Source organism: Mauremys reevesii, linkage group 26 (assembly GCF_016161935.1).
Source record: "Mauremys reevesii isolate NIE-2019 linkage group 26, ASM1616193v1, whole genome shotgun sequence".
Taxonomy (NCBI): domain Eukaryota; kingdom Metazoa; phylum Chordata; order Testudines; family Geoemydidae; genus Mauremys; species Mauremys reevesii.
In genome coordinates this window covers 7,310,327-7,337,472 of record NC_052648.1, presented here as the reverse complement: position 1 = coordinate 7,337,472, position 27,146 = coordinate 7,310,327, and the positions used below count along the sequence as shown (strand labels likewise).

At 51.0% G+C, this 27,146-nt stretch overlaps 1 protein-coding gene across 13 annotated transcripts in view; it reads right to left on the bottom strand.

Moving 5' to 3' along the window:
- Positions 1–27,146, bottom strand: part of PTPRS (protein tyrosine phosphatase receptor type S) — a 245,435-nt gene that overhangs the window by 121,039 nt on the left and 97,250 nt on the right. For 12 of the 13 annotated variants that reach the window (XM_039515199.1, XM_039515189.1, XM_039515194.1 and 9 more), the window contains one exon: positions 11,692–11,859. In XM_039515199.1, the coding sequence (XP_039371133.1) occupies positions 11,692–11,779 (88 nt within the window). In that variant the 5' untranslated portion in view covers positions 11,780–11,859. Of the gene's footprint in view, positions 1–11,691; positions 11,860–17,627; positions 17,646–27,146 lie in introns of those variants that run through there. The other variant, XM_039515192.1, reaches the window with a different exon arrangement.

Here is a 27,146-nt window from a genome sequence, read left to right as displayed (position 1 = left end):
TAGGTTGGCATAGCTACGGCCCTCTGGGGTGGGAATTTTTCACATCCCCGATTGCTGTAGCTAGGGCAACCTAAAGGTTGAGTGTAGACCAGGCCTATCTCCCACCCCCAATCCTCTGGCGTTCAGACTTTTACTACCTGCTTGTGCATAATGGAGGAAAAGGAAGAATCCAGCTAACAGCGCTGGCAGAGAGACGGGAAATAGGAAGTCAGTCTCAGGGCAACTACAGGCACAATGCACCATTCAGGTCCAGTGGTTAAGTCCATGCTAATAAACATGAGAGAAAAACTAGTGGACTTTCTCCTGATCAAGCAACCTAACGCGAAGGAGAAAATCTTCGCCATGCATGTTCAGGCTCACTTTCCTGCCAAGTCACAACACGGAGGAAACTGATGAACTGTCTCTCAATCCAGAGAGAAGCAGCATCAAATAAGCCCGGAACTCCTGTCCTCCCCCACATCTCCACCCAGGGAAGAGGAGGTTCTCTCATTGTAGGGCAGGTTTCCATAAAGGATCTAAACCTGCCAAGAGCCTGAGGCTCCGTGTCCTGGTGGAAGGTTAATAACTCCTCTCCAGAGATCTGGGGTAAAGTGTGTCTTTCATTCAGCTGAAGAAGTGGATACTGGAATTAAAAAGAGTCATGTATCTGATGCTGTGAGGTAACGACCATCCTCAGCTCCCACTCAGGTCAATGAGAGTTGAAGGTTCCAGATACCTCACAGTTTGGGACTCACTGGCTGGGGGCAAGGGCTGGTCTCAAGGTGACCTTTAATAGGTGGAAAACCGTAAGAACAGGACAATACGTCCCCTTAAAAAATTCTAGGCAGACCTATCAAAGGCCAGGCTGAGTATTTGGATGTGTCCTCACTCAACCAAAAACAAAGACTAATTTGTAAATAAAGTTATAAATTGGGGGGGGGGGGGGAGAGAGTCAAATTAATTTGATTTTCTTGATTAAAAAACACCAACCGCATTTCAGAACCCCTCCAAGCCTCCCCACTTCAGAGGTTGTAAGGGGTGGGGGGGAGCCGCTTTCATTAATTATGCAAAAAATGCATGAGTTTAAAACGAGGAGAAAACCCTTTCAGAATGGGGAGAAATTACTCCCCAAGGCAGCTGAAATTTCTCTTGCAACTTCAAAGGACAATAAATTATTCAAATCGCTCACACCATTCCTCTCTCACACTCTCTCCCCCCTTCTTGATTTTATGCTCCTGAATCAATTAAAGGTTTGGAGGACTTTGGAGAAACTTTCTAGAACGATAAACTAGTTGTGTGTGCGTTTGCGGGGTGGGGAGTGTGGGGGGGAAGGCGGCGCTTGTTTGGTTTGGTTTAAATATAAGCTTTTCTTTTCCCTTTGGCCCCTGAAAGACATGTCAGGGCTGGAAACCGCAATGGCACCAGCCTCAACCCTGCCCATCGAATCTGTGACACTTTATCAATAACAGCAGGATGAGTCACGCTAAAGTCCACTTGGGAAGAGATCAACCCATATTCTCCATCTCAACCATCCAAATAATTCATTGCAGCATCACTTTCACAGGAGTACCTGCAACTCTCTCTTACAACGCCCCGTAGCACTTTCTCCTGGGATCTACACTTACAAGACAAACACTGGAGAAGAAAAAGAAGCACAGGGAGATTAAATGACCTGCCTGAAGACACACAGCAGCTCAGCGGCAGAGCTCCTCACTCCCACCCTATCCATCAGCCCACATAGCCTCCCCATGGGGATTATTCCACCATTCCCCGCAGCACCTCCACCTGGCAGAGATGAAAAGCACCGCTCCCACTTCATTACCTGCTGGGAGAGTTTAACCAGCACTTAAATTTGTAATGAAAGAGCTGCCGGGGCTCCAGCAATTTTTTTTTTACTTCATTAACTGACGTGGCAGGCCCAGAGGTGCCAGGCCTATGAACTGCCAAGCCTAGAGGTGCTGGGGCTCAGCCCTGGCATGAATTAAGCACTAAGTTTAACAATGCTATCGCGCAGCTCAGAATTTGGAGCCAGCGCATCAGTCAGATAGATGATGGACTTTGCGGTTGGTTGGTATTTTTTTTTTTTAATCTGTGCCTGTTTCCAGATGTGAACAATCTAAAAAGTTCAAGGCAGCGGTCCAGGCAAAGAAGATAGGATGGCTTCCTCCGAGGCAGGAACTGGGACAGTGTTACCAAGGGATGCGCTGATTACAGTGCCGGGTAAGGGTCTTGCCCAGCAGGTACAGTGAATAGAAATGGCCTGTAAGACAGGAGATCAGAAGTGCAGAGTGCTCTGGTCTGGGCAGATGCATCAGGGAATGCGTTTCATGCTCCTTGGGCAGGACAAGAGATACCAAATCAGGGCTGGTCCGGTGGCCCTGCGTGATGCCTGGTTTCCGCTTCCAGGGTCTGACTCTTGTGCTCTCCCGGCCAGCAAGGGGCTGAGACATTCTTGCAGATACTTGGCAGTGACCCCCCCACCTATATTGGGTTGGACCCCAAAGGAGGGCCTATTCAGCCAGAAGGAAAATAGATTCTCACAACTCCAGCCAACACATGCAGGATCTTGCTGGGAGAAAGGCCCACCAAAAGCAAGGCGTAAAGGGAAACTAATGGCTTACGGGTGAATGGGATAACATGACACGGGGGAAGAGCCCCAGTTTTGTCACGTGCATATGGCGAAAACGTGGGTCTAGACACTCACATACACTTACATAATGTGTTGCATGAAGGCTGCAACAGAGGCAGTAAGTAACATGCACATCATTTCAGTATGAGCTACCGGTTGACCCAGACGCTGGAACCCAGCAAATGGCTGCTCCTTTCCCACCCTACAATCAAAAGTCAAAACCTTAAGAGCTGGTACATTCAACCTCCATCCTTTTCAGGGCCTTGGTACAGGACACAGGAAGGCAGCTCCATAGACACGACTTGGCCACAGCTCCACTGTCTCCAAACGCCCAAGCCAGCCAATAGCAGATGTTCCCCCAAGGGGAAGAGTGGAGCATTTCTCACACAGGCGCTGTCTTCGAAGACTCCAAACCCCAACTGGGACGATCCCCGAAGCAGTGAGAAGGAGCCATCCTGCCCCAGCCAGGTAACATCCATGAGATAAAGTGCATGGCTAGCATCAGGCGATTCTGGGCCACATCACTCTAAAGCCAGAAGTAGGAAGTGGAGATGCCAGAAGCAATCTGTGTCTTTATAAGGAGCAACTTTCAGACCAGATCCTTGGCTCTGGGAGACAGAGGCTGGAGTTTTCTCAGCAAGTCACGAGATGCAAGTTAAGGAAATCAGGGCACGTAAGTTTTTAAGGGTTCAGTACCCTACAGTCCATCTAAAAATCTAATCCTGAGATACTGGCACTTATCCAGCCAAACAGCTGCTTTAGAGGACATGGTCTCCAGAGTCAAGTTTCATAACGCTGGGTCAGCCCTTGCATGGGAAACCAGTAAGGAAAACCCAGGGTGAAGCAGTAAATGGTACAAGTGACTCAGTGGTGGAGTCGAGGGTGCTTTCCTCTGAGTCAGTATGGATTCCAATGCAGCACTAGGAGGCGCTGTGCTGCTAGAAGCGGTGTTGATGACTAAGGAGGGGTCATCCCACCCACCTCCCCCGAGTCTGTGCTGTACATAATGCCCCAGCACCGGACTAGGAGGTGCTGTTTTAAGAACAAGCGGAGCAGTTGGTCATTACAAAAATCCACTACATTTTTTCCATATATTCCTGCCAGGGTCCTGGTCAAGCTGCAATTTAAATCATTCCATTCGTCGTGCCTAAAAAAAGGGGTAAGAGGTTTGATTTATGTTAAACTTCAAATAGACTATTAGGACGGGAGGAGTCCGGTAGGATTTGTCAATGTTTTTATCATGCCTGTGCCTAGATCATTGGCCGGATGCACTTAAAATAAATAAAATATTCCCCTGGTAGTTTCAATGAGGTAAGTGATTTTTCCGAGCATGATCGCTGGGCTTCAGCTCAGAAGCGGCTGTAATTTCAATGGCAGATAAATAAATTCCTATGTATAAGTCTGCAGAGTCAACAATCTAGTTTGTAAAGCCCCTTAGGAGCCTTTTGGATGAAAGGCGAAAGCAGCAGCATGGGACCATCTTGTCTGCTGAGTGGGCTTTTTCCGAAGCACCCAAATGATTTAGGAGTGCAAGAAAAACCCAGGGTTCCTAACTCTCAGATGCCTCCACCCTCCCTCCAGCCACCATTTTCTCCCAGTTGTCAATCCCATACTGGAGAGCTGGATTATTCCTAGTGATCCAACTACACCCAAAAGCAAGAACCTTTGGTAGGAGGCCAGTTCTTCCAATGATGGATGCCTCCCTCGCTCCTGTAGAAAACCAAAAGGGTGTCTAGCGCCCCCTGGCTGTGGCGATCCCAATGCGCATTAGTCTGGCAGGTGGCTGCAGCTGCCTGGGTGCAGGTGAGACTCTTTCCCCGCTGCGGAGGCTTTCCAAAGATGATTTATTTCTTCTCTTGTTTGGATTGAAAAGTTAGCATTTTCTATTTGATTTAAATAATAAATAAGAATAATAATAATAATAGAAAAACCAAGTGACATCACTTGATCCGTGCAGACAAGGTTTAATTTAATCAGGCACTTAAGCAAGGTGACACACAGGCTTAATTTGGCATCCTTGAGTGGGAAGGCGTCTGGTCCACAGCCCTTGGCAATGGCAGACTGGAGAGCAGCTGAGAGACACGACGGGGAGGGGGCTCCAAAAGAACAAGGATCAGCAAGGTGTCTCCCACCTATGGAGGAGCACGGCAGCTGGTAAAACAAGCAGGTGTGGGAGGGGAGCACAGCTCCCTGCTTCGCTGTGCTAGAAGCAGATGGGAGCTCCCTTCCTCTCCTTGGCTTGGGTAAGCAGCACTCCCTCCCACACAGGCCCCATGGAATTGGTCGGTGCAATCAAGGCTCCTCTTCCTCTCTCAATCCACTTGAGACGCTGCTGGCAGAGGGAGTGAGGAGCGGCTGCAGACAGACACTCCACCAGTTACCAATCCAACCACTATCGTCCCCCAAAGCATGCTCCCTACTGGGTGTCCCTCTCGCAAGATCTGCTGCTCCCTAAACACGCACCATGGTTCTCCAGTTCAGCGTCTTGATTTCCGCAGGAGGATCCCCCATGCAGTACTTTATGCTCGCAGGACGCAAATGCGTCCAGGAGCCCTTTTGGGGCCAACGAAAATGCCCATCACATCACAGCGTCAGAGCAGCATCACGCATTGCTCTCAGGGTGCGCCTATTTGAAGAGAAGGCAGCCGTCTCCCAATACATCCTCTGCTCCCTGAGAAAGATCCATGTGCAGTGGGGGCCATCTTAAAAGGTCCATAGAGGCCCGAGATGGAGAGCATCACCTGCTTCCTGGTTTCACTACAACTACCATCTTGGACAACCCCACTGATTGAACCAAAGACCTCTGCTAAAAGCACGAGCCAGGTTCCGGAGTTGCAACTGTAACCAATTCACATCGTCTGTGGACTGGCCACAAAAGGAGATATATGGGCACACACTGACCAGTGGGTTACACTAACACGGTGTGTACAGAGTCTAGCTGTAACACTGATCTAGACCGGCAGATTCTCCACCCGCCCACCACCACATCATCTCCTAGGGTACGTCGACACAGCAGGCAGGGTCCCACAGCGATGAGTCTCAGAGCCCAGACTCTGCTACGGCACTGATAATAGCTGTGTAGATGTTTGGGCTTGGGCTGGACCGTGGGCTCTGAAGACTCAGGAGGAGGGGAGCTCCAGCCCGAGCCCAAATAACTACACATCTGTGATTAGCACCGTAGCATGAGTCCTGCGAGCCCGACGCTATAGACCCAGACTCTGAGACCCACTGCTTCCCATGTAGACGTACTAGATGTATCTAGACTAGACTCCTAGGTGTGCAAGACGTACTCTCTGTAAAAGAGTGCCCTTATCACAGATGTGCCCCTAAGGGCTGGGATTGGCATAGCAGCTTGTTCATTGCCTAGCACTCTTGCCAACAGCTGCTCCAGCCCTGCAGCAGCCTCTCTCTCTTCTTGTGACTTGGCCTTCCAGACAGGTCCCTTTAAATTCTCCCCATTTCTGGTGTATCAAAGTCCCACCAATTAACAGTCCAGTAAAGTCTTCAGCCCTAACTCCAGGCCCCACTGTTCTCACCCCTCTAAGGTAACCAGATGTCCTGATTTTATAGGGACAGTCCCGATTTTTGGATCTTTTTCTTATATAGGTTCCTATTACCCCCACCCCACCCCCATCTCGATTTTTCACACTTGCTGTCTGGTCACCCTACACCCCTCCCCTCAAGGCTCTCTGCCATCTTTGTCCCCTTTCTGGACTCATGCCACCTGGCCAGTGGCTGGCAGGGGAACCCAGGTTCTCCCCCTACATCAAGTTCTGGCCCAGAGATCCTATAACCAGCAACCACAAGATCTGCTCAGTCCATCTCCTTACTGCTGCTTCACTGGACTTCTCTTCCTACCCAGCCTTTCTTAGGCCTCTCTAAGGTTAGCCTTTGGGCAGGGCTAGGCTTCGTAGGGCTCTCCTCTAGAATCTCCCAATCAATTCCCGCATATACGTACAAACTTCAATATCCTTCCGCCCTCTGGGGGTTCTTTCTACTCTCTGACCCCAGAGACTGACTGCAGAATCAGGACTCCAGCCCTGCCACAACCCACTACAGACTTCCTCTCTTCACAGTAACCCTCAGCTGGGATTCATCACTAAGCGGGAGCTGGGGCACCCACCAGAAGTGGCTAGGTACCTTCATGGAGCTCTCCAGCTCTAGTTAACTCTCTTCATGCTGGTATGGGGCACGTACCCAGCCACAGTCCCCTCCTTAAACAGCAAGCCAGCCATGCTGCCGCCTACGGCCAGCCTCCACAACAGCATTATATCGGCAGCAGCGCAGTTTAAAAGTGCAGGAGAACTGTGAGCCCACTGAGGGTTACGGCATTCTGCAAATCAAGGACAGAGCAAGCACAACTGAAGGAAAGACGCCCAGGCAATGCATCATAAAATGGGCTTTATCCTTTTGTTTTGGCGATTCCAACTGAGCTGTGATTATTTGCAGTAATACTTGGGAGCATGGTAGGAATCGTTCTAGAACATGATTTGTAACAAGAAGGGAACATTAGTCATAAGTAATGCTCACTGCAACACCTGCTATTAAATCTTTGCGAGGGTGGGGGATGGAGGCTACCAGCTTTTTGTGCGGGGCCGAATGAAGTACCAATTAGCAAGGTTCTACTGTAAAATGCACAGGTTTAATCAATGAGCGAAATGCACTTTAAGAGCAAACATGCTAATTTTGCTCATAAGAATAAAACATTTCTACGCGGTAAGTGGCTTTATCTGTGATTGAGGAGCACTTAAAAATGCATATAGCTCCTTCAGGTCAGAGATGGGGATAGGAGGCCAAATCTATACGGCCTATCACACACTACAGCCCCAAATGGATTTGTACGTCACAGAGAAGGGGCCAGGAAAGATCCTGCGGCTTCTTTAGTGTTCCATCCCCTGAGACAAACCTTATTCTGTATATTCACATGCGCAAGAGGCTCCAAGGTTCTAGCTGCAGAGGCAGCAAGGTCTGTACTGGGAATCAAGAAATCTGGTGGCCCACTGATCTTGGGCAAGTCATTTCCTGGCTCTGTGCCTATTTCCCTTGTTGAGTTAGATTGTAAGGTCTTTGGGGCAGGGACTGTCTCTCATGGTGTGTGTGTGGACATATGTACAGTACCTAGCACAATGGGATCTCTGGGAAGGCCTCTAGGTGCTACTGTAGTACAAGCATTAGGCAGCAGGTTTAAAACAACCAAAAGGAAGCACTTCTTCACACAACAGTCAACCTGTGGAACTCATTGCCGGGGGATGTTGTGAAGGCCAAAACTATAACTAGATTAAAAAAAGAATGAGAATTTCATTGAGGATGGGTTCTTCAATGGCTATTAGCCAGGATGGGTAGAGATGCAACCCCACGCTCTGGATGTCCCCAAACCTCAGACGGCCAAAAGCCGGGACTGGACAACAGGGGATGGGTAAACTTGACGACTGCCCTGTTCAGTTCATTGCTTTTGAAGCATCTCACCCTGGCCACTGTAGGCAGACAGGATACTGGGCTAGATGGACCACTAGTCTGACCCAGTATGGCCGTTCCTGTGTTAAACATTATTATTGCCGAGGGTTGGTTGAATAAACGATGATAAAGTTCCTTAAATGGGAAGTACTTTTTTTTTAAATAAATAAAACAAACAAAAAAAACCACAACCAGAATTAACCATTTTGAATTCTGTGCCTGCCCCCAACTATACAGGGGAAAGTCTGAAAGTATCGACACACAAAGGAAAAAACCAACCAACCAGAGAAAATTTACTTCTTTATCCCCTTTCACTTATATTTGTCTTAAAAGGTGTCTAGTAAGAGCAGTAGGTTAAAAATAAAGTACTATTTATTTATTTTTTTAATACCAAGGCTGCCCTTTCCATGTCACGTTCTCTTCAAAAGTCTCCGTCAATGATTTAAACCTGCCTGCACGCCTGTGAAACAGAGGGAAGTGTTTGAAGAGCCCTTTTACAGGGGTAAACTGAGGCACAGAAGAGGCAGTGGTTTGCCCAGCGTCGCACAGAAAGACGACTAAGGTGGGAGTAGAGTGCAGGAGTCCTGGCTCTCAGCTCTGTGCTTTCACTACAAGCCCACCCTTTCCCTCTGGAGCTGGGAAGAAGCCACCGCTCAGGAGCAAGGAGTTTGTCATCTCTGAGCTGCGACTCCTAACAGGCAAGTGGTGATAGCACCCCCTGGCCGACACCGCCTTGGTGGCTGCAAAGCCGTGGTGTCCCGTGGGGAATGTGGACAGGAAAACAGGTCAGTGCTGTGGTGAGCGCCAGCCAAATGGAAGCCGGCCAAGGGATTACGCGCGAGAGCCCAAGGCCATACAACCGGAGTCGACATTGTCAGAACCGAGTGGCAGCTCCTCACGCTGCCTCAACGGTTGTGACAGGCAAAGCTGTTTGCTGTTGAGATACCTCCCCGGCGAGTGGCACAGGCCGGCTCCAGCGCTACGGACCGGGAGGGTGGAGGCTGGGGCGTCCCAGGCGGCTCCCAGAAATCTCTTCCAAATCAGCGGCTCTTGGAATGCGTGTGTGTGTGTTGGGGGGGAGTTATAGACGTTAAGGCCTTAAGGGCCCACTGGATCTAGTCTGATCTCCACATCGCAGGCCACCAACACCACCCAAACCCTAAACCCAGCGACCAAAATCAAAGCCCAGTATTCCAGCCCATAGGAGACTCGACTAGCATGTGCCGCGGGCGAAGAACAGGAGGGACTGAGGTGCACCAGTGCCCAAACCAACTCATTATCACTGTTCGTTTATTCACAGGTACAGCCCATTGAGGTCTCCAGCGGCATCAGGCCCCTAGGAATAGATTGGGAGAGAATCCCTGCCAGCCACAGCCACACACACCTGCCTGTCAGACCACAAGCTACCCTGAAATAGAGGAAGAGAAACCATGACACTCCCTCGCCCTTCCGCCAAGGGGACACGATTCTGCAAGATAGGGAGGAAGAGAAATTCTGTTCCCCATCCCCTTAGCAACCTGAGTTGAGAGAGAACCCTGCAGGATAGACGGGAAACCCCGCCCACCTACCCCCAGCATAGGGCCGGACAGAGTGGGAGGACCCCAATAATCATCTCCCACTCACTCATCTGTCCATGACAGACAGCAGCCTGCAGGTCAGGGCAAAACAGCCTGGGTCTTTTTAGGTCTTGTACTGGAGATGTGGGAAGGGCCGGGAGGTAAAGCTGGACACAGGGAGCGAATAAACCCAGAGAAAGCCAGATATAACACATACACACCCAGAGCTTTACTGCCAGGGACCTGAGGGGGCCACCCGCACACACGCAGCTTTTACTGTCTGGGGCCTGAGGACACTGCAGAGTTACCGTGCAGAAAAGCCAGGCAGCTTCCTGGCAGCCAGCAACAAGGTGTTTAGTGATGCCAGTCACCGGCACAGCTTGGGCCATGCAACAAGTGCCTTCAGCCACAATCTGTCTTTCTCAAACAGCTGCACTTCCTAACGCACAGTCTGGTTTCTCTCAAACACAGCAAAGGTACAGGACAGTTGTGCAGCAGCCTTGGGGGATCTCAAACCACTTCACAAATGTAACCATAACTAAGCCCCACCCAACCGGAGCTCGGTACATAGAATCCCCCTCCCATGATACAGACAGGGAAAATCAAGACTGCAAGGAAGTTAAGGCTTATGGGCCCCCAAAGCTCCAACAGGCATCAGCAGGGGTTGTGAGCACTCAGTTCAGATGTGCACATCTTAACAACAAAAAAACAACAACATGGGGCCTGATTTTCTTAGCGGCTCAGCACCCACAACACACACAAGTCAGGGCTGTGTGCAGACAAAGGTGCATACAAATGCAAACACTTGTGCATGAACATACACTAGGTTTTTGTGCACGCTTCTCAACAGGGTCACACCATGAGTCGGTGGCAACAACAGAACCCAGGACTCCACGTTCTCAGCCTTCTGTTTTAACCACTAGGCCACACTGCCACCATTATACCGATACACACGCATGTATGTAGAACTGTACATTAAAAACGCTGAGATCCCATACCAGGGAATGACCCAGCTCTGAACCTCTTGGAGATCAACTCCCTTCCCTCTCTTAGTAAATGAGGAAGTACCATATCTTCCCATACACGTACAATCCTCCCACACATAAAGGGGCTAAACGGAACTTGTATAAACGTGAAGTCTATGCCAGGGAATGGCAAACACCTGCCCCATCTTCTGCAGAGAAGACAAAGCACTATCAAACAAACAAAATCCCAGCGACAAAGGGTCTCCTTCCCCATTTAATCCCCGACGAACACCTCCTCTTAATAAACCCTGATAACGAAGTGATTACATGCAAAGCTGTCAAGCGCTGTGCTGACCAGAACGGCTCTTTTGCCAGCTTCGAGAAGCTTTGCTGGGGGAGAAGAAAAAGTCATAATTCAATCAGTTGGGAAAAGTCTATTCTGCTGATCCCCGAGTGATCGGCCTTCGTGCTGAAGGAACATTACATGCAAGTCGCTGAGGTTTTTACAGCAACCTTTGCAAGGCAGAGAAGATAAAAACAGTGTTAAACTAGGACTGGCTGGCTCATGAGACGGGGAACAGAAAACTCGTGCTTCAGCTGCTGGTTTGAAATCAACCCTGGTGAGCAGCGGGCCAAGGATGCTTGGGGGAAGGGGAGAAAGGGACAGGACCACGTGAAATGAGTTTGCCGTGTCTCAGTCCCGTTCCCAACAAGTAAGGGGTGACATCAGTAAAATACCCAGGCCAATTTGGCAGCCTCTGCAGAGACTGAAATGGGCAACAGAGACCGTGCTGCTCCTCCCGCCTCTCCATACAAGATCCCTTGAAGGCAGGGTTGGGAACAATAGCTGAGGAGCACATGGGAAGCTTGAGATGCCTGGGCTGGAGATAAGCAGAGGCCTTCAAGGCACCAAACCCTTCACCTGCACCAAATTCACACTCAACGTTTATTAATGGGTTGGGGAGGGGATGTGCTAACTGGCCCCTTAAAAAGAGACGCTCCATCGGGCCTGTCCCTTCTCCGAGGACTGAGCCGCAAAGGGACGCAAGTGGTAGAGATACCGGGTAAGAGCCAAGAAGCCAAGGGGGTGGGGGGGGAGGTCACTTACTTTCAGACATGCAGCCAATCAGAAGCAAGGAGAGGAGGTTCACGAGAGGGACCAGCGAAGACATTCCCGGGCTGCAAAGGATCCTCATTCTTGGCAACGACCTCCCACCCTAGCCAGGAAGGCCCCAGTTCAGCGAAACTCACAGAACCTCCAAAGGGACGTCAGCACCTGCAGAGACACAAAAGGAACCAGCAGACAGTTAGACGAGAGCGTGGGGGGCGGCTGTTATCGAAGTGGGAACTGAAAGCACATCGGAGCAGGGGGCAGCTGTACACAAGAAGAGAACAGTCCCCCGTGGAAACAGAGGGCAAGTGACTAAAATGGCCCTGGAGCCGACTCCATCATGAATGAGCAAAGCGCAGGTCCAGTCACGGCATCAGGCTGGCCTGCCCCAGGTTTACGGCTTTGGCAGATCACGGCGAGCTGCTTGCACCCTCAAAAGGGATCACGCCAGGGAAGAGAAGAACGGGCAGGAGACCTCGACAGTTTAACCCTCACCACCCGCGCTCCCTCCCCAATCCCTCCCGCTTCCCCGGAACAGCCGCACTGGCTGGGCGACAAGGTGTGAAGTGATCTGACCTGATGGACACAGAGACCCTCTGAAAGAGAGATTTTCCACATGCTGGAGCGAATGGAAAAAACAGGGGAGGGGAAAAACAAAACAGAACAAAAGATGAGCTGGAGATGGGCGGGGGACGTTTCCCTTGTGCCCCCTGAAGAGATCTGTGGCTGGGGGAGGGCTTTGATCCCCGCTCAGCCAAGCTCTGGGGGCAGCAAAGCAATCGCCCGGATGTGCACAAGCGGAGGTGCCGCAGAGTCACTGGCACGACTTCAGTGCCAACAATAGTTTAGACTCCTGGGGCTGTAATACTTTGGTCTAATTCCCATTGTCGGGCTTGGTGATGTTGAACAGCCGGTGACTGTCAGGTCACACTAGGTGAGCGGATGGTCCCTTCTGGCCTCAAACTCGGGGACTTCAACCACCTCCCGTGAGTTCTAATCCCAGCCCCGACACCAGCTACCCTCTGTGTGCTTGAGGCAAGGGGCTCTCCCTGCTCCATGCCTCAGTTTCCCCCTCTGTCAATAGTGATCCTTTCCCAGCTCACAGGGCTTGGGAGGAGTCATAACGTGCTTTGATCAAGATGTTTTGCAGCATGAGCTTTCGTGGGTGAATACCCACTTCTTCGGATGCAAGTCACCCACGAAAGCTCATGCTGCAAAACGTCAGTTAGTCTATAAGGTGCCACAGGATTCTTTGCTGCTTTAACAGATCCAGACTAACACGGCTACCCCTCTGATATTTGATCAAGATGAGTGTGATAAAAGCACTACATGTTTTTTTTTTATTACTGCAGGACTGAACGGGGAGCTGGAAGCCTGGGGGTGGGAACGAATCCTTGCTGAAGCACAAACAGTTTTAGTTATTTAGCAGCCGGGCCCCAAAGGAACATGACACCAAAAAGATGTAGGGCCTGTGGTTGAGCCTGCTTGGGGCAGGACAGAAGGGGGCGCCAAGGAGCCGGCAATGGCTCCATCATCCTGATTCCTGAGTGCCCCAGGCAGGAGGTAGAACCGTGAGCCAATGGAGGCCTGGTATAGCACATCACATCCCACCTCTCCACCCTCCAGTGGACCTGGGGGAGTCTGGGAGGCAGCCAGTGCAGGAGTCACCTCCTCCAGCTTTAAAGCAGCAGGGAGTTCTGGGGGGACAGATCCCCGCCCCTTTGAGCTGCCTGAGTAGCACCCAAGGGTGGTATTCTCAGTAGTGACTCTGGCCCCCGTCTCAATCGCCCCGAACATTTTTGCCAGCACCAATGGCAGACGGAGCCCCAGAAGGGCTGAAAAGGGAGACCGAACGCAGAGCACAGCCCACCTCACGCCATCGATGTTGACAGAGACACCACAACAGTCCGGCGATAGACATGAAACACTAGAATAATGGGGAAGGATTCTCTGTCTGTGGGGATCCCCTTAGATCTAGGTAGGTTCTTACCCACTGTACATTACTTACATTAAATACAAAAAATCGGGGTTTGCTGCCTTTTGGAAAAAAGCAGCATAGGATACATTTTATTAGGAGGGGCTACGGGGGCAGAGAGGTTGCCTAGACCCTCTGATACGTATCGGAGCATGAAGCCACCCGGAGATGCAATCTGAATGAGCGTCTTGATCTTTCCCGGTCCTAATAACTCATCAAGACGGCCTCTTTGTAGCACTAAAGGGAAAGAACCCAGGATAAATAAGAAAGTCCCTTAGATATTACAGCTTGTAATATTCATCCCCAAGCAGCAGCCTCCCAACCAGCAGCTTTGGACTCGTACTTCACAGACTCTAAGCCACCTGATGCATGTGGGACGCGAGGATAGCTCTTTAACATCTCATGGCCAGCTATTTAAAAACATGTGCAGGTGGCACAGGAAAGCAGGGTTCTGCAAGCCGGGCGCTCCTGAAACGCTTGTTCGAGACACTGATAGAACAGCGCACGGAGGCTCCCAACAGACTTCGCGTGCCGTGTTCACAGCAGCGCTGCGACCAAGAACAATGAGGTGTTGGTTTTTTTATTTTAACAGAGGAAGGCAGGGTCCGAGGGCATCAGGAATTGTCGTGATGGCAACTGTTAACTAAAGGAGGACTGGGCTACAAACACAGCACAAAGAAAACTGAATCAAGTTGGTTAGAGCTGGGATGATTTTCCTGCTACCCGCAAACAAGTGGCTTCTGATTCCCATTGGTGGGAGGAAATCCTCCTCACTATGATGTTTTTAGGCACTTAACATTTCAAACCAGGGCTTGTTCGGCCGGCACCCAGAGCACCGAGGAGGTCAGCACCTATTTATCTAAATGAAATTCCCTTGGGTTACAATAAACGCTGTTAAATGTCTCTTTGTGACTCCACTCTTTTCTAAATGCGTCACCAGCGACATTCTTTGGCTCCGAGCTCCGCGAGCAGGCAAGAGGCGACCATACCCGCCCCGCCGCCCCCCAAAAAGCACCGATTAACATGGACAAGTCATGTGGAACAGTCCGCCGGATCTGAACTGACACCACCACTCCCCCCGGTTCCACGAGGGCTTTTACGCCGCATAAATGGTTGGGATAGAAAAGGTCTGGTGAAAGGGGCAACTGCAATGGCTTCCGGCCGAGAGAAAGAGAGATGCCAGAGGGTGACACTTCTGCTCCGGTGCTAATGTGCTTCCCAAAGCCCTTGATGGAGACTGAAAGCACTGGCAGAGATATGAGGACACGTCAACCTCAATCCAGCAACTCATCCTTCAGAGCAGGTACGTCACCTGGCTGTCTCCCCCTGGACTCGCCGGCCTGGGATTACGGGGATGGCAAGACACAGGCTCCCACCTGGCTCTGCTGCGTAAAATGAGAGAGCGATGGGGGAGAAGGCAGAGAGGGAAGGAGAAGAGAGGAGGTTGCTTCATTGTCTTAGGATCATTTGGAAGGTGGCAATGAAAGCACTGGGTATGGATGGAGTCACTAGATGCATCCACCAGAAGTCCCCTTAGCCACTAATTCTCTTACCTACCCCATGACTGTCTCCCCAGAATAGACCTAGTCTGCCTGCTGGATTCTTGGGGAAAGGCATAAGCCTCCCAAGCATATTTAGCTTCCTGGAAGGAAATTTCTTCCTGGCCTCTAGCAGGTGATAGCTGACATCCCGAAGCATGAAGACTGGCTGACTCTTATAATCATCGTCTGTGTTATTTGTATTCACAGCAGCATTCCTATACACGCTGCAGAACGCACACCGCTGGGGGACTCAGCTACAGGACGGATGGCTTCTCCCATCCTCCAGCATGGTTAAGCGCAGGTGTGAATTACCTTGATGTATGCTCAAATCACACGGATTTCATCACGCCTTGTCTCCCTTCCTGTGTCTGTACACGTAAGCTCTTTACAGACAGGCATGATGAGGAGACACCTGCCCCAAGGCCCCAACAAGCTATTGGCACTGCACAAATAAGCACAACGGTTGCTGTTCTCGTGCTGTTCTACTGCCCTGAAAAGTCTTACCGGGCTCCCCAACACAGGATCTTCTGCGGCACAGACAGGGCCTACGGGCCTCAGTCCTTATTGGAGGATGCAGCTAAGTGAAGAGCTGAGGGTCAGGCTTGCGCTAGATCTAGCCATGTTTCAGAAATGAGACGAATTCTTACAGTCAAAAAGCTGCTTTAAGTTGTTCTTTCCTCTGGGGCTTCCTAGTGCGTCAGATCCTCTCCCATTCTCTGACTGCAACTTCTTTGGTGGCTCGTACGGAGCCATGCACGTGGTCAGCGTTTAAAGAATAATAAAATGTGAAGTGCTTTGCTGGAAGCCCAGCTTCTCTCACCGAGAGAGACAGGGGACTATTCAGAGGTCTACAGGAGCTAGGCACCCAGGGTAACATTTTCAAAAGCACCTATGTGATTCATTGAAAGTCAGGGGTCTCCAGCTAGATCGCTTAGGTCCTTTTGAATATTTTACTCCCATCTTAATGGGAGCTGGACACCTAGCTCCATTAAGCCCCCCAGCCAGAATGGGGGTTTATCCAGAGAACATCTCCGCCAGTGTGATGCCCAGAGAGAACGAAAATCTAGGCTGCCTCATGAGGGAACTTCTCTCCAACCCTGCTAGCAACCACTGTGTTTAAACAGCCATCGCTAGAATGGGCCTGAACCCAGCAAGGGTAGGACTACGGGCCTGAGATCTGGATCTCTGGTTAAGCCACTTACCAGGTGAAAAGTTGCCACACAAGATACAGCTTCTCTTCCCCATTTCTCCCTGAAATGCAAAAAAAACACCAACCCACACTACACCCCCCACATAATTTGGTGGAAAAAAATTCAAAGTGGTTTTCATTTTGAAGGATCTGAAAAGAGCCCCTTTTTATGGCTTTTGAAAAAAAATTGCTGACATTTTAAAAATCAAACCCAAAAATTCAATAACCATTTGGATGATGTTTTAAATTTAAAATTTGGATTAGTTGGGAGGGAGGGGGCTGGTGAAACATGAAAAAAAATTGACAATTTTCCCATGTAAAATCGTTTTAAAAACTTTCACCCGGCTCTCATCATCCGTGATTCGCTTTTGCCTCTCACCTTCCCAGAGAGTGCAGTGGGACGAGTCCCCCGCACCTCATCAAGCCTCGTCAGTCTATTACCACAAGAACCTTACAGAGAAGAGGCTGCATTCTGAGAACTCTTCTCCACGCGCTAATGCATTCTCTGAGTTGCCAGTTCAGTTTGTACAGCACATTAATAAAGGTCAATGGGTCATCTCATTTCCTGCCCCAATGAGTGTGTGGGGTTTTTTTAAAAAAAAAGCTTTTAAAGCACAATCAATCACCAACCAGCCTGCCATCTCCTCTCCAAAAACAGAGCTCTGACATCTAAATAAACAAGCATGCACCTCTAGCTTGCTGCTTCGTTATGAGTCAGCTCTCGTTGATCTGCCCAGCCAACCACCTTAACAGAGACCTGAGTGAGAGGTTTGTGTGATGTGGGCAGCCCTCCACCCCCCCAATCAGCCCTGCTGACAGTTTTGGCAGAGGCTTGGGACCGAATGGATCTCAGTAGGGTGACTTCTCTGGGTGTTCCTATAGGCAGGGCCCGGCAAGGAGACTCCAGCACCATGTTCGAGGCCAGCTTGCAATTCTGTAACTCCAGGGTTCTCCATGCAGCATTTATTGTCCTCGCTACATTCACTTTTTTTTTCTTCTTTTTTTAAAGAATGAGCAAAAGCACCAGAGAGACCCACTCCCCCTACCATGCACTGACAGCATTAAATTAAACACCCCATTCCTCTCCTTACAATAGGGGTGTTCCCAAACCTCCCTGCTCTGGTTGAATCAAGCTAACTGGCCCATTCTGGGTAACAGGAGATGGTTCTGCTTTCCAGGCTGGTTTCATCTCAGCATGAAAGTCCTGATGCGGAAACTTTTTGCTTACCAATGTTCCAAACCCAGCACAGATGTGCCCAGCTTCCTTCCTTCTCCGTGTGACTGGCAACGCGACCCCAGCTGGGACCTAGGTTCCTCAGTGACAGAGGGTTATCAGACACATTTTAATAAAGAGTAAGTGCCAAAGACTTGTGTGCTACCAAAAAGCACTAACCAGCCTAAATTTTCAAAAGTAACAAATTGTTTTGATTGCCCAAGTTGAGACACTGTACTGAGTAAGGGCAGGGGCCCTGATTTTCATATGGCTGGTTATCGGCAGTTTCTGAAAATTAGGCCTTTTTAAAGGCACTCAAGAAATTGAGGCACTCAAAATCACTAGCCCCTTTTGAGAACGTAGGATACAGGTTTCAGCCCCGCTGTCATAGTGGATATAGCCCATGGTCATCCAGTCAAGACCCTTATTAGATGATAAATGATAATATCTAGCTCTTAACTAGCGCTTTTCATCTTTAGATCTCAAAGCGATTTACTAAGCAAATTAACAGCATTATACCCATTTTACAAATGGGGAAACAGAGGCACAGCAAAGGAAATGAGTTGCCCAAGGTCACCCAGCCAGCCAGGGGCAGAGACAGGATTAGAATCCAGGTCTCCTGAGTCCCAGTCCGGTGCCCTATCCACTGGGCTACACCTCCTTATGCTAGGCTCTAATATACGTGCATCTCATCCCTAGGATTTACAAAAAAGAACCTGAGCGCCATTACCCTCCATAGGGAAACTGAGTCACAGACTGACGACCTTGGATCTCTCTCTCTGACACACACACCCCAGACCTGTTCATGCACTTGGTAAACCCAGCTCTGAGTGATAGGCTCCAAGGGAGTGGGGAATGGGTGCATCCATTTTGGGTGAGAGGAAGTTTGTTCTCAGACAGCTTCATCAGGGCATTCTGGCATACAAAGGGTTAAACCATAAGGATGGGGGAGAGGCAGGCAGGCAGGATCTGAATTGTGTTTAAATCACCAGGAGAAATAAATTCCCCACCCCCACCGGCTTTTTTCCAACAGCGACAGCTCTGACAAGCAGTGATAAATTCGTTGTGTCCACTAAGTGTTTAGCGGGTGCAGCATAGCATGGACGGGGGCAGAGGAAATGGCAGCTATGGCCAAAGGGGACTCGCCAGTCCAAGGGATCAGGAGCCCACAGTAAAGGGCAGGAACGGGTTCAACTCACTGGGCTGGACTGCACCTGCCCTTTAAAACACGCAGACGCCAGCAACACCCGCTGGCTCCTAGCTCGCGGCACGCACAAGGCAGGGAGACCCCAGAGGGTAGGTCAGCGTTGCAGCTGGGGGCAAGACTCCCAGACTGGGTAGACAGGCTCGTGGCCTGGACGCTCCGGCTTGGGACAAAGCTCAGAACCCGCCCAATTGCCTAGGCTTGAGAGCCGGGATCTCCACACTGCCACTCTTAGCCTGCTACCTTGAGCCCCTGATGCAAGTCCATCTACCCGGGCTGGGCGGCTTGCTCCCAGCTGCAGTGGAGACGGACCGAGTGACACCCCCCTCCCATGTGTTATAACATCTGATGAGCTGGGTTCTAGCCCACGAAGGCTTATGCCCAAATACATTTGTTAGTCTCTAAGGTGCCACAAGGGCTCCTTGTTGTTTTAACAAAGACACAGACACTGAGAACAAACACCTGAAGTACAACTGCAGACCTCTCTTCTGGGATCCTGGAAAAAGGGGCTAAGCTTCAGGGACTGAACAAAGCAAAGGCTTTAAAGACAAGCCCCCCCTGCCACAAGAGGGGCTTTGGGAGGGGCTCTCCAGCAGCCCCATTAGGCAGCCTCTGAACAATGAGCGCCCCCAGAATCCCACTCTCCAGGGAGAGCCCAGCTCTGTCTGTAACACAAAGGGCTGGAGTTGCAGTCTTTTGTCTAGAATACAAAGGCCCTGATTCTCTGCTGCCCTGCACCCTGGGTGGTCAACAGAGAATCAGGCCCAGAACCTCCCTCCCTTCCTTCCCCACCCTCTCCTTTGGTCTCCCTCACACACAATCCTTCAGCATTTACCAGCAGATCACCCCAGATCAGCACCGAGCAGCTGACAGCATCAGGGATAACATTTGCTTTGGCTCCAGGTTAATACTTTGCATTTCTTTTTCATGGTTCTGTTTTTTTGGTTTTGTTTTGTTTTTAAGCTGTGCATCATTAGATCCTCAACCCAGTCGCCTGCCAGAGCCTGGGTGCTCCATGGGGTGCAGCCCATGTCTTCTCTTGAAACCTGCCATGCACATACCCATGGTGCTGTGTAAATAATCATCCATCATCATTACCTCAGTGTCATCAGCACAGCGCATCATCCAAAACCCCCAAAGGAGAAAGAGACCAGACAGAACTGGGGGAATACTGCAAAAAACAACAAACCGGGTACGTGCAAGCTTCCCCGAGAATATAGCCAGATACAACAGCAGCCATTCCCCCACCTCCCTTAGTCACTGTGCAGAAACACCACCATTCTGCATACTTGTGTAAATACGCTGGTGGGCGTTTAAACGCGCATGTTCACAGAAGAATGCACAATCACAATTGAAACTAGTGGAGGGATGGAGGGGAGCTACCTTCATCCAGTTACGGAGCACGCACCTTGCACCAGGGGATTTCACCAATTACTGTGTGGACAGCAGAGACCAAATTAATACTCGTAAACGTAAACAGTTTGGGAGCTGGGATTGGTTTACGTTAGAGCCTTGCACGGGATTGTTTTTAATCCCCCTCCTGTTCCGATCCCACTATTATGGCAGTGGGTCCCTGTGGGAGCCCAGTCTCGTGCAAGGCACTAGTGTACGTGATGCACTCAAACAACTGAGGACAATGAACAAATTCTTTAAAACAAAATCGGTTTCTTCTGCCCAAAGCATGTGTGGAACAGGCCTAAAGCATGCAACAGGTGCAGCACAAATCTAAACACAGATATAGATCTATTTTTAATCTACAGTAAATGCACCTGTCCATGGTAATTGCATGTATGCAGCATCCCTCATACGAGTCTAGAAATTGCTAGTGGCCAAGTTGACCAGCACTGCAGTCATAGAATCAAAGAATCCCAGGGTTGGAAGAGACCTCAGGAGGTATCTAGTCCAACCCCCTGCTCAAAGCAGGACCAATCCCCAACTAAACCATCTCAGCCAGGGCTTTGTCAAGCCTGACCTTTAAAACCTCAAGGAAGGAGATTCCACCACCTCCCTAGGGAACCCATTCCAGTGCTTCACCACCCTCCTAGTGAAAAAGTTTTTCCTAATATCCAACCTAGACCTCCCCCACAGCAACTTGAGACCATTGCTCCTTGTTCAGTCATCTACCACCACTGAGAACAGTCTAGATCCATCCTCTTTGGAACCCCCTTTCAGATAGTTGAAAGCAGCTATCAAATCCCCCCTCATTCTTCTCCTCTGCAGACTAAACAATCCCAGTCCATCATACTAAATTACAGGGAGAAGGCTGCTATGGGCGATGTCCTTTGGTCACTCTTTAGGAGTTCCCCAGAGTTCACAGACTGGATCCTCTGGTGCGAAGATCAACACACTCTCCCTCCTAGCCATGCCCTTTTTACCGCAGAGAATTTAGTCACAATGATCAGCGCAGCCACAAACTCCTGGTATCAAGTGCCCCAGAGGAGAAAAATCGCCAGTAACCTTCCTGACTCCCAGAGCCCTGCAAAAGGAAAGCACTTCTCCTGCCAGCCCCCTCAAATGGAACGTAAAGCAAGGGAGCAGTGTTACGCCGGCTCTCTAGAAAGAGAGACTGCATATGCTTTGTGTGCCTGTTTGAAGCACAAATCAAAATAAGCTCTTATATAAAATATTTTCTGATGGACAGATGAGCCATGAAGAACTAATGATTTGTGACTGCTGACAGGCCAACCTTCAGTACTGTTCACATATTAGTGTGCTACCTTATGACTTCAGCGAAGAATACACTGGGCTGGAAGGTAGGCTGGACAGCTCAGGGGTCTGGTCATAGGCCCCTTATGCATTTACTGGCTATCTTCTACACCAGCGGTAGGCAACCTCTGGCACGCATGCTGAAGGCGGCACGCGAGCTGATTTTCAGTGGCACTTACACTGCCCGGGTCCTGGCCACCGGTCCGGGGGGCTCTACATTTTAATTTAATTTTAAATGCAGCTTCTTAAACATTTTTAAAATCTTATTTACTTTACATACAACAACAGTTTAATTATATATTATAGACTTATAGAAAGATCTTCTAAAAACGTTAAAATGTATGACTGGCACGTGAAACCTTTAATCAGAGTGACTAAATGAAGACCGGGCACAGCACTTCGGAAGGGTTGCTGACCCCTGTTCTAGACAGTACCGTATAGTAAGTAGATGCATACTACAGTACCCAAGTCCTCTAGGTTGGTGGCAGTCAACCTCTTCCATATTAGGACACTTTCCCCCAGAACTCCCCTTCCATCTAGCCAGGATCTACTTGGATTCCCCTCCCACTTAGCAATGCAGGAAGAGCAGAAGTTGTGCTCCTCCGACACCTGTTTGCGAGCTCCTAGCTGAGAGCCCACGCGCTAGGTCACCGGTTCGAATCTAGCTCAGGCTGGAGGTGGCAAAGTTGTTACGATCAGGCAGCTGTTCGGTGGTCGACAGGAAATGGGCCTGGCCCCACTTCCCGGTGACCTTTCCAGGGTGACTAGTGATTTTGGGGTGCTCCATTTGAGAGGCCTTAAAGGCGGCTGATTTTCAGGAAGTGCTGCGCTCCTGCCCCTCTGAAAATCGGGCCCTTTTAAGGCACCTCAAGTGGGGAGGCCCAAAAATCACTAGCAATGACTGAAAAGTCTTGGTCAAAGCCTCCATATCACCCAAGCCAGTACCACTGGCCCATCTGCTGGGGCTGTCAGCAGAGCCAAGCGCTGAGTACCCAGAGACCAACTCTCCTCTCATTCCCTCGAGATCCTTAACTCCAAGTGGGGCTGTGACAGGCTGGCAGGCAGAGCTGGGCAGCTCGTGCTGCTACCTGGGCTGTACCACAGACGACGTCTCCAGGCCTGCCAAGGGGGCATCTCTCACCTGCCCTACATCCATGCAAAACAAGTAAAAAGCAAACCATGGAGTTAATTAGGGGCATTCAGGTGCTTTCTCAGTTCCAGCTCTGCACTGGTCTAGGATGTCACTAGCCCCTCTCGCTCCAAGGGCCTTCTCATTACACACAATGGCCGATCGATGGCCTCCCTTCGTTATCTTCATTTGAGCTCGGGCTCCTTGGAGCTCTTAATTGGAAGCCGTGTTCCAGAGAATAGAACTCCGTCAACAGAGAGAGACGCCTGCTCGTTTCTAGGCCACACCGGTGTGGCCGAAGGGTGGGGGAAAGGGAATACTCCTGGATTTCCAGGAGGAGATCTAAGCAAAAGCCATTGGCCCTGATTAAACTGAACAAAGGGGATATCGAGTGCGGGAAGGAAAGGGAATGCCCCCAGAAGTGTGAACACTGAGAGGAGAGGGGAACCATAAAAGGATCTCTGGCTTTGTCTACACTAGGATTCGAAACATGTGACGTTATCACACGTGTGCTAACATCACACCTTTTATCCTAGCCTAGACAAAGCCGCAGGCACAGCAAGCCTCGGTGCAAAAAAACACACCAGCACGGAGAACTTCTGCAAACTCCACAGACAAGAGCCTGCTCTGAGCTACCCCACAAACTGCAATGGAGTTACTCTGGACTGACACTGGGGAAAGAGAGCAGAATTTGGCTCTAGGCTTACACTCTGAGGGTCCCAAGCAGCTGACTTTCTCTTGGAGAGAGAGGCCGATGGCGCCTCTGAGGCTCCGGCTACCAAGCGGACCCCCACCGGGGGTTGCGTCGGAGGCCACGGTGCCCACTGGTACCACTCTCCCGGCCACAGGGCCCAGTGCCACTACACCTGCTGCGGCACCGACAGCACCGGTTGTTCGGCCTGGCTGGACTGGCTCACGGAAGGGCGGCTATGAGCGGAGGCTGGACTGATAAACGACCTGCTGCTGTCACGGGACTGGGAGGAACAGCGGGTGCCTGGGGCGCCGTCACCCATGAGACTGCGACCTCGACGCGGAGGACCAGTATCGCCTGTAGCTGCTGCTCCGCGATCTGCTCCCAGAGACGGTGCCTGGGCGGAGACTGGGAGCGGGATTCCGAGCGGGAACGGTGACGACGTCCGTGCCACAACCGGCTGCGGTAACCCCAACGAGACGAAGATCTCTGACGACGTCTGCCTCGGTCCCGTCGGTAATTGCTCCGTGGCGTGGAGCGGTGCCAGAAGCCCTGTTCAGACGACACCGACCCGAACAGCCTGGTGGGTGTGGAGGACGATCCACGAGGACTGTGCCCCGAACAATTGCTGGGCGGCGAACGGCATCGGGAACAATCCCTCAACCGAGACCTGTGCCGAGCTGGGGGCGACTGCGGAGAACCCAGCGGTGGCTTGCCCCTGGAGCGGCGGCCTGACACCAGCGGCGCCCTCGGTACCAGCGTGTTCGTGACATCTCTGGCTGCCTGCAGGGCCTCCAGCATGGAAGGCATCCGGACATCCAGAGAGGCCTGGTCCGGCATGGCTGGGCTACTCCGCTCTATGCGAGTCAGAGGCCTAGGGGCCAGAGGGGAACGAGGACTGCCTGACATGGGTCTAGCCTCTGCCCCGGGTTTCCCTCAGTGCCGCTGCGAAGAAGGCGTCTCTTTGCCTTCCTTTGCCCCGTGGACGGGAAGCGGTGCCGACTGGTCGAAGGCTCCGGAAGGTTGCCGTGCACCGACACCTCGGTGCCTGGTGCCGACTCAGAGCAGCGCGCTGGAATCAGGGTCAGTGCCGACTCCATCAGAATAGCCCGGAGCCTAATGTCTATTTCCCTCTTGGTCCGAGGTTTGAACAACTTGCAAATCTTGCAACGATCGCTGATATGGGCTTCTCCTAAACAGCGTGAACAGTCCGCGTGCAGGTCACTCCTTGGCATAGATCGCCTGCAAGTGTCACATGACTTAAAACCCGGGGCGCGGGGCATGTCCCGGCCCGGGATCTCTAACTAACTCAACAGCTAACTAACTACAGGTACTAACACTGAACAAACAAGCAGTTCTGGGGACCAGCTATAGCAAAGCCAGAGCAGAGTAGTTCCGATGCACCTTCACTGGCAGCAAGAAGGAACTGAGGGTCGGAGGGAGCACACAGCTCCCCTTACACTGCGCCATGGAGGTGCCACTCCAGGGGTCACAGGGGTGCTCCCCCTACGGGTACTGCTAGGGGAAAAGCTTCCGGGCACCAGTGCACGTGGCGAGCGCGCACACCTATTGTGGAATACACATGAGCAATCACTCGAAGAAGAACCCTGACGGCTACAGTCACTGCAAGGAAGGGCGGGGGGAGTAGCCCGAACAGAGCTAACCCTCACTCCACACCAGTCAAATCCCACATCCAGGCCTGCTGTCTCTGCAGAACCCACAGCGAAAGGCTGCCGGAGTAAGAGGGGGCTGGGCTGGGGTGGAAAGGGTGAGAGTGTCTGGTCTTTCCAGGGCTGCGTCCCACACTGCAGGCTCTCTGGGCTTCGCACTTAGGCCATGCCCATCACCATGTGCGTTGCCAACTGGTGACCAACAAAAACAACGGAGCTAAGCAGGGCAGAAGTCAGCGCTGCTCCTGCATGGAGTTTCATCGAACTGGGCAGAGCTCCACGCCAGCCCCTTTGGGAGTCCCCCGCCCGCCCCCGCAAGCTTCCCTGCAGGGTGATAATTCCCCTGCATCACTTTTATAACACCCCACCTTGCCTATCAGAGACCCACCCAGCCAGCCTGGGATCCTGGCACCCACATCCCGTGCCTGTGTCAGTCAGGCACCTGCAGCCAGCAGCCCCCCAGCCCGTCCCCCAGCCCTGTCCTGACGCGGACACAAAGTGCTGTTGCCAGTTCTCTGAGCAGAAGCTGCACCCCCGCCCCTCGATCCTCTGCCCTGGCTTCACCCTTTGCGATACATGGGCTTCACACACAATCAGACCCCTCCGGGCAGCGGGCTGATCTGGGAATTACGCCCATTACCATCTCCCCTGCTCTCAGCATGTGCCAGCCCTGCCCTCTCCTCCTTCGGCCCCCTCAATTTCTTCCCTACGCACCACTCTCCTTCCGGGCCGTTCACGCAGATTCTGCCCCGGGGTTTAATTCCATAAAGAGGATTTGGTTCCAAGCCTCTCCAAGGATGGACAAATCCCTCTCTTGCCCTGGCAGGAATCCCGTGTCTCAGACCACTGAGATTAAACGAGGAGAGAAAACATCTCTCACACACACCCCTCCCACCCTCACCCCCTTGTGATCCATTCTGAATTTAACATGGATTCAGGGCTCAGGCTGGATCATTACTTGGGTAAGCGGAAGGCAGTGCAGTCTAGTACGTAGGGCACCGGACTGGCAGCTGGGAGACCAGAATTCTGTTCCCAGCTCTGCCTCTGACTTTCTGTGAGACTCGAGCAAATCACTTCATCTCTCTTCCCTCCAGCCTGACTTACCTATTTAGATAGTCTCTGCTCCTGGTACCACACAGTCTTTCCGACGTGTACGTGCAGCACTGTCATATGGGGGCCCTGATTTTAGCTGGGGCTTCCAGGCTCTGCTGTAATGCACATCATGAAAGAAGTTCTAAGCAGTGCAAGAAGTGACGGGGCACGTCTCGCGGCAGAGGGGCACCTTTCTGCTGAGCGTTTCAGCAGCCAGGCGAGATGCAAAACTGAGAGTTCGCCCACCTATGAAGTAGGGTTAAGGATGTTAATCTCCATATCCTAGCCATATTCCAATACAGGTAACTGCCGCCTGATAGCCTAAACTCACTTTGCCCTTTCAGTGGTATGACATACTGTTTTCTTCACAATGGCAGCGTTGGTATCCACTAGTAAAACAGATGCCATGTCCCACCCCAGGGGGAGCTGCATTTCATTGTTAAGTGAAGCAATCCATGCATCCACACTACAGCAACAACAGAGGGGTGCACAAAATATGCAGGTCTTTAATACTTCCTTGATAGCACCTTTTAAGATTGAAAACTCTGAGGGCACTGGGGCAAACACATGACTACATCAGCTTTGCAAAACTCTACCTGCCAAAGGCAAGTGATTTTTTTTTTTTTTTGAAGGAGCAACTAAGTTCATGAGATTTCTGTCACCACCAGTCAGCTATCATAGTAAACGGCAAGCAAGCAGATTTTGTGCCTGGGCCAGCTACATTTTCATGGTGAATTTCCAAGGCTGGGTAGACACAGACACAGACAGAGCATAATACACACACACGAGTACACAAGGAATTAAAAGTCAACAGTATTTGCTCTGCAGTTTAATAGGTTTGGTGCGCAGTGAAAGAAGCCAGGACAGAGGGGAGACCATTGCTTTTCACCCGGGCAGGAAGAGCACTGTCTCATAAAAAGGAGACTCGGTAGTACATGAGAAACATTAGAGGAAGCTTTTCAGACCTCACGTGCCTGTGCAGACCCCTTCCCCTGCCCAGCTAGAGAGAAGAGCATTGAGTCATCACTTGTCCATCTTCGGA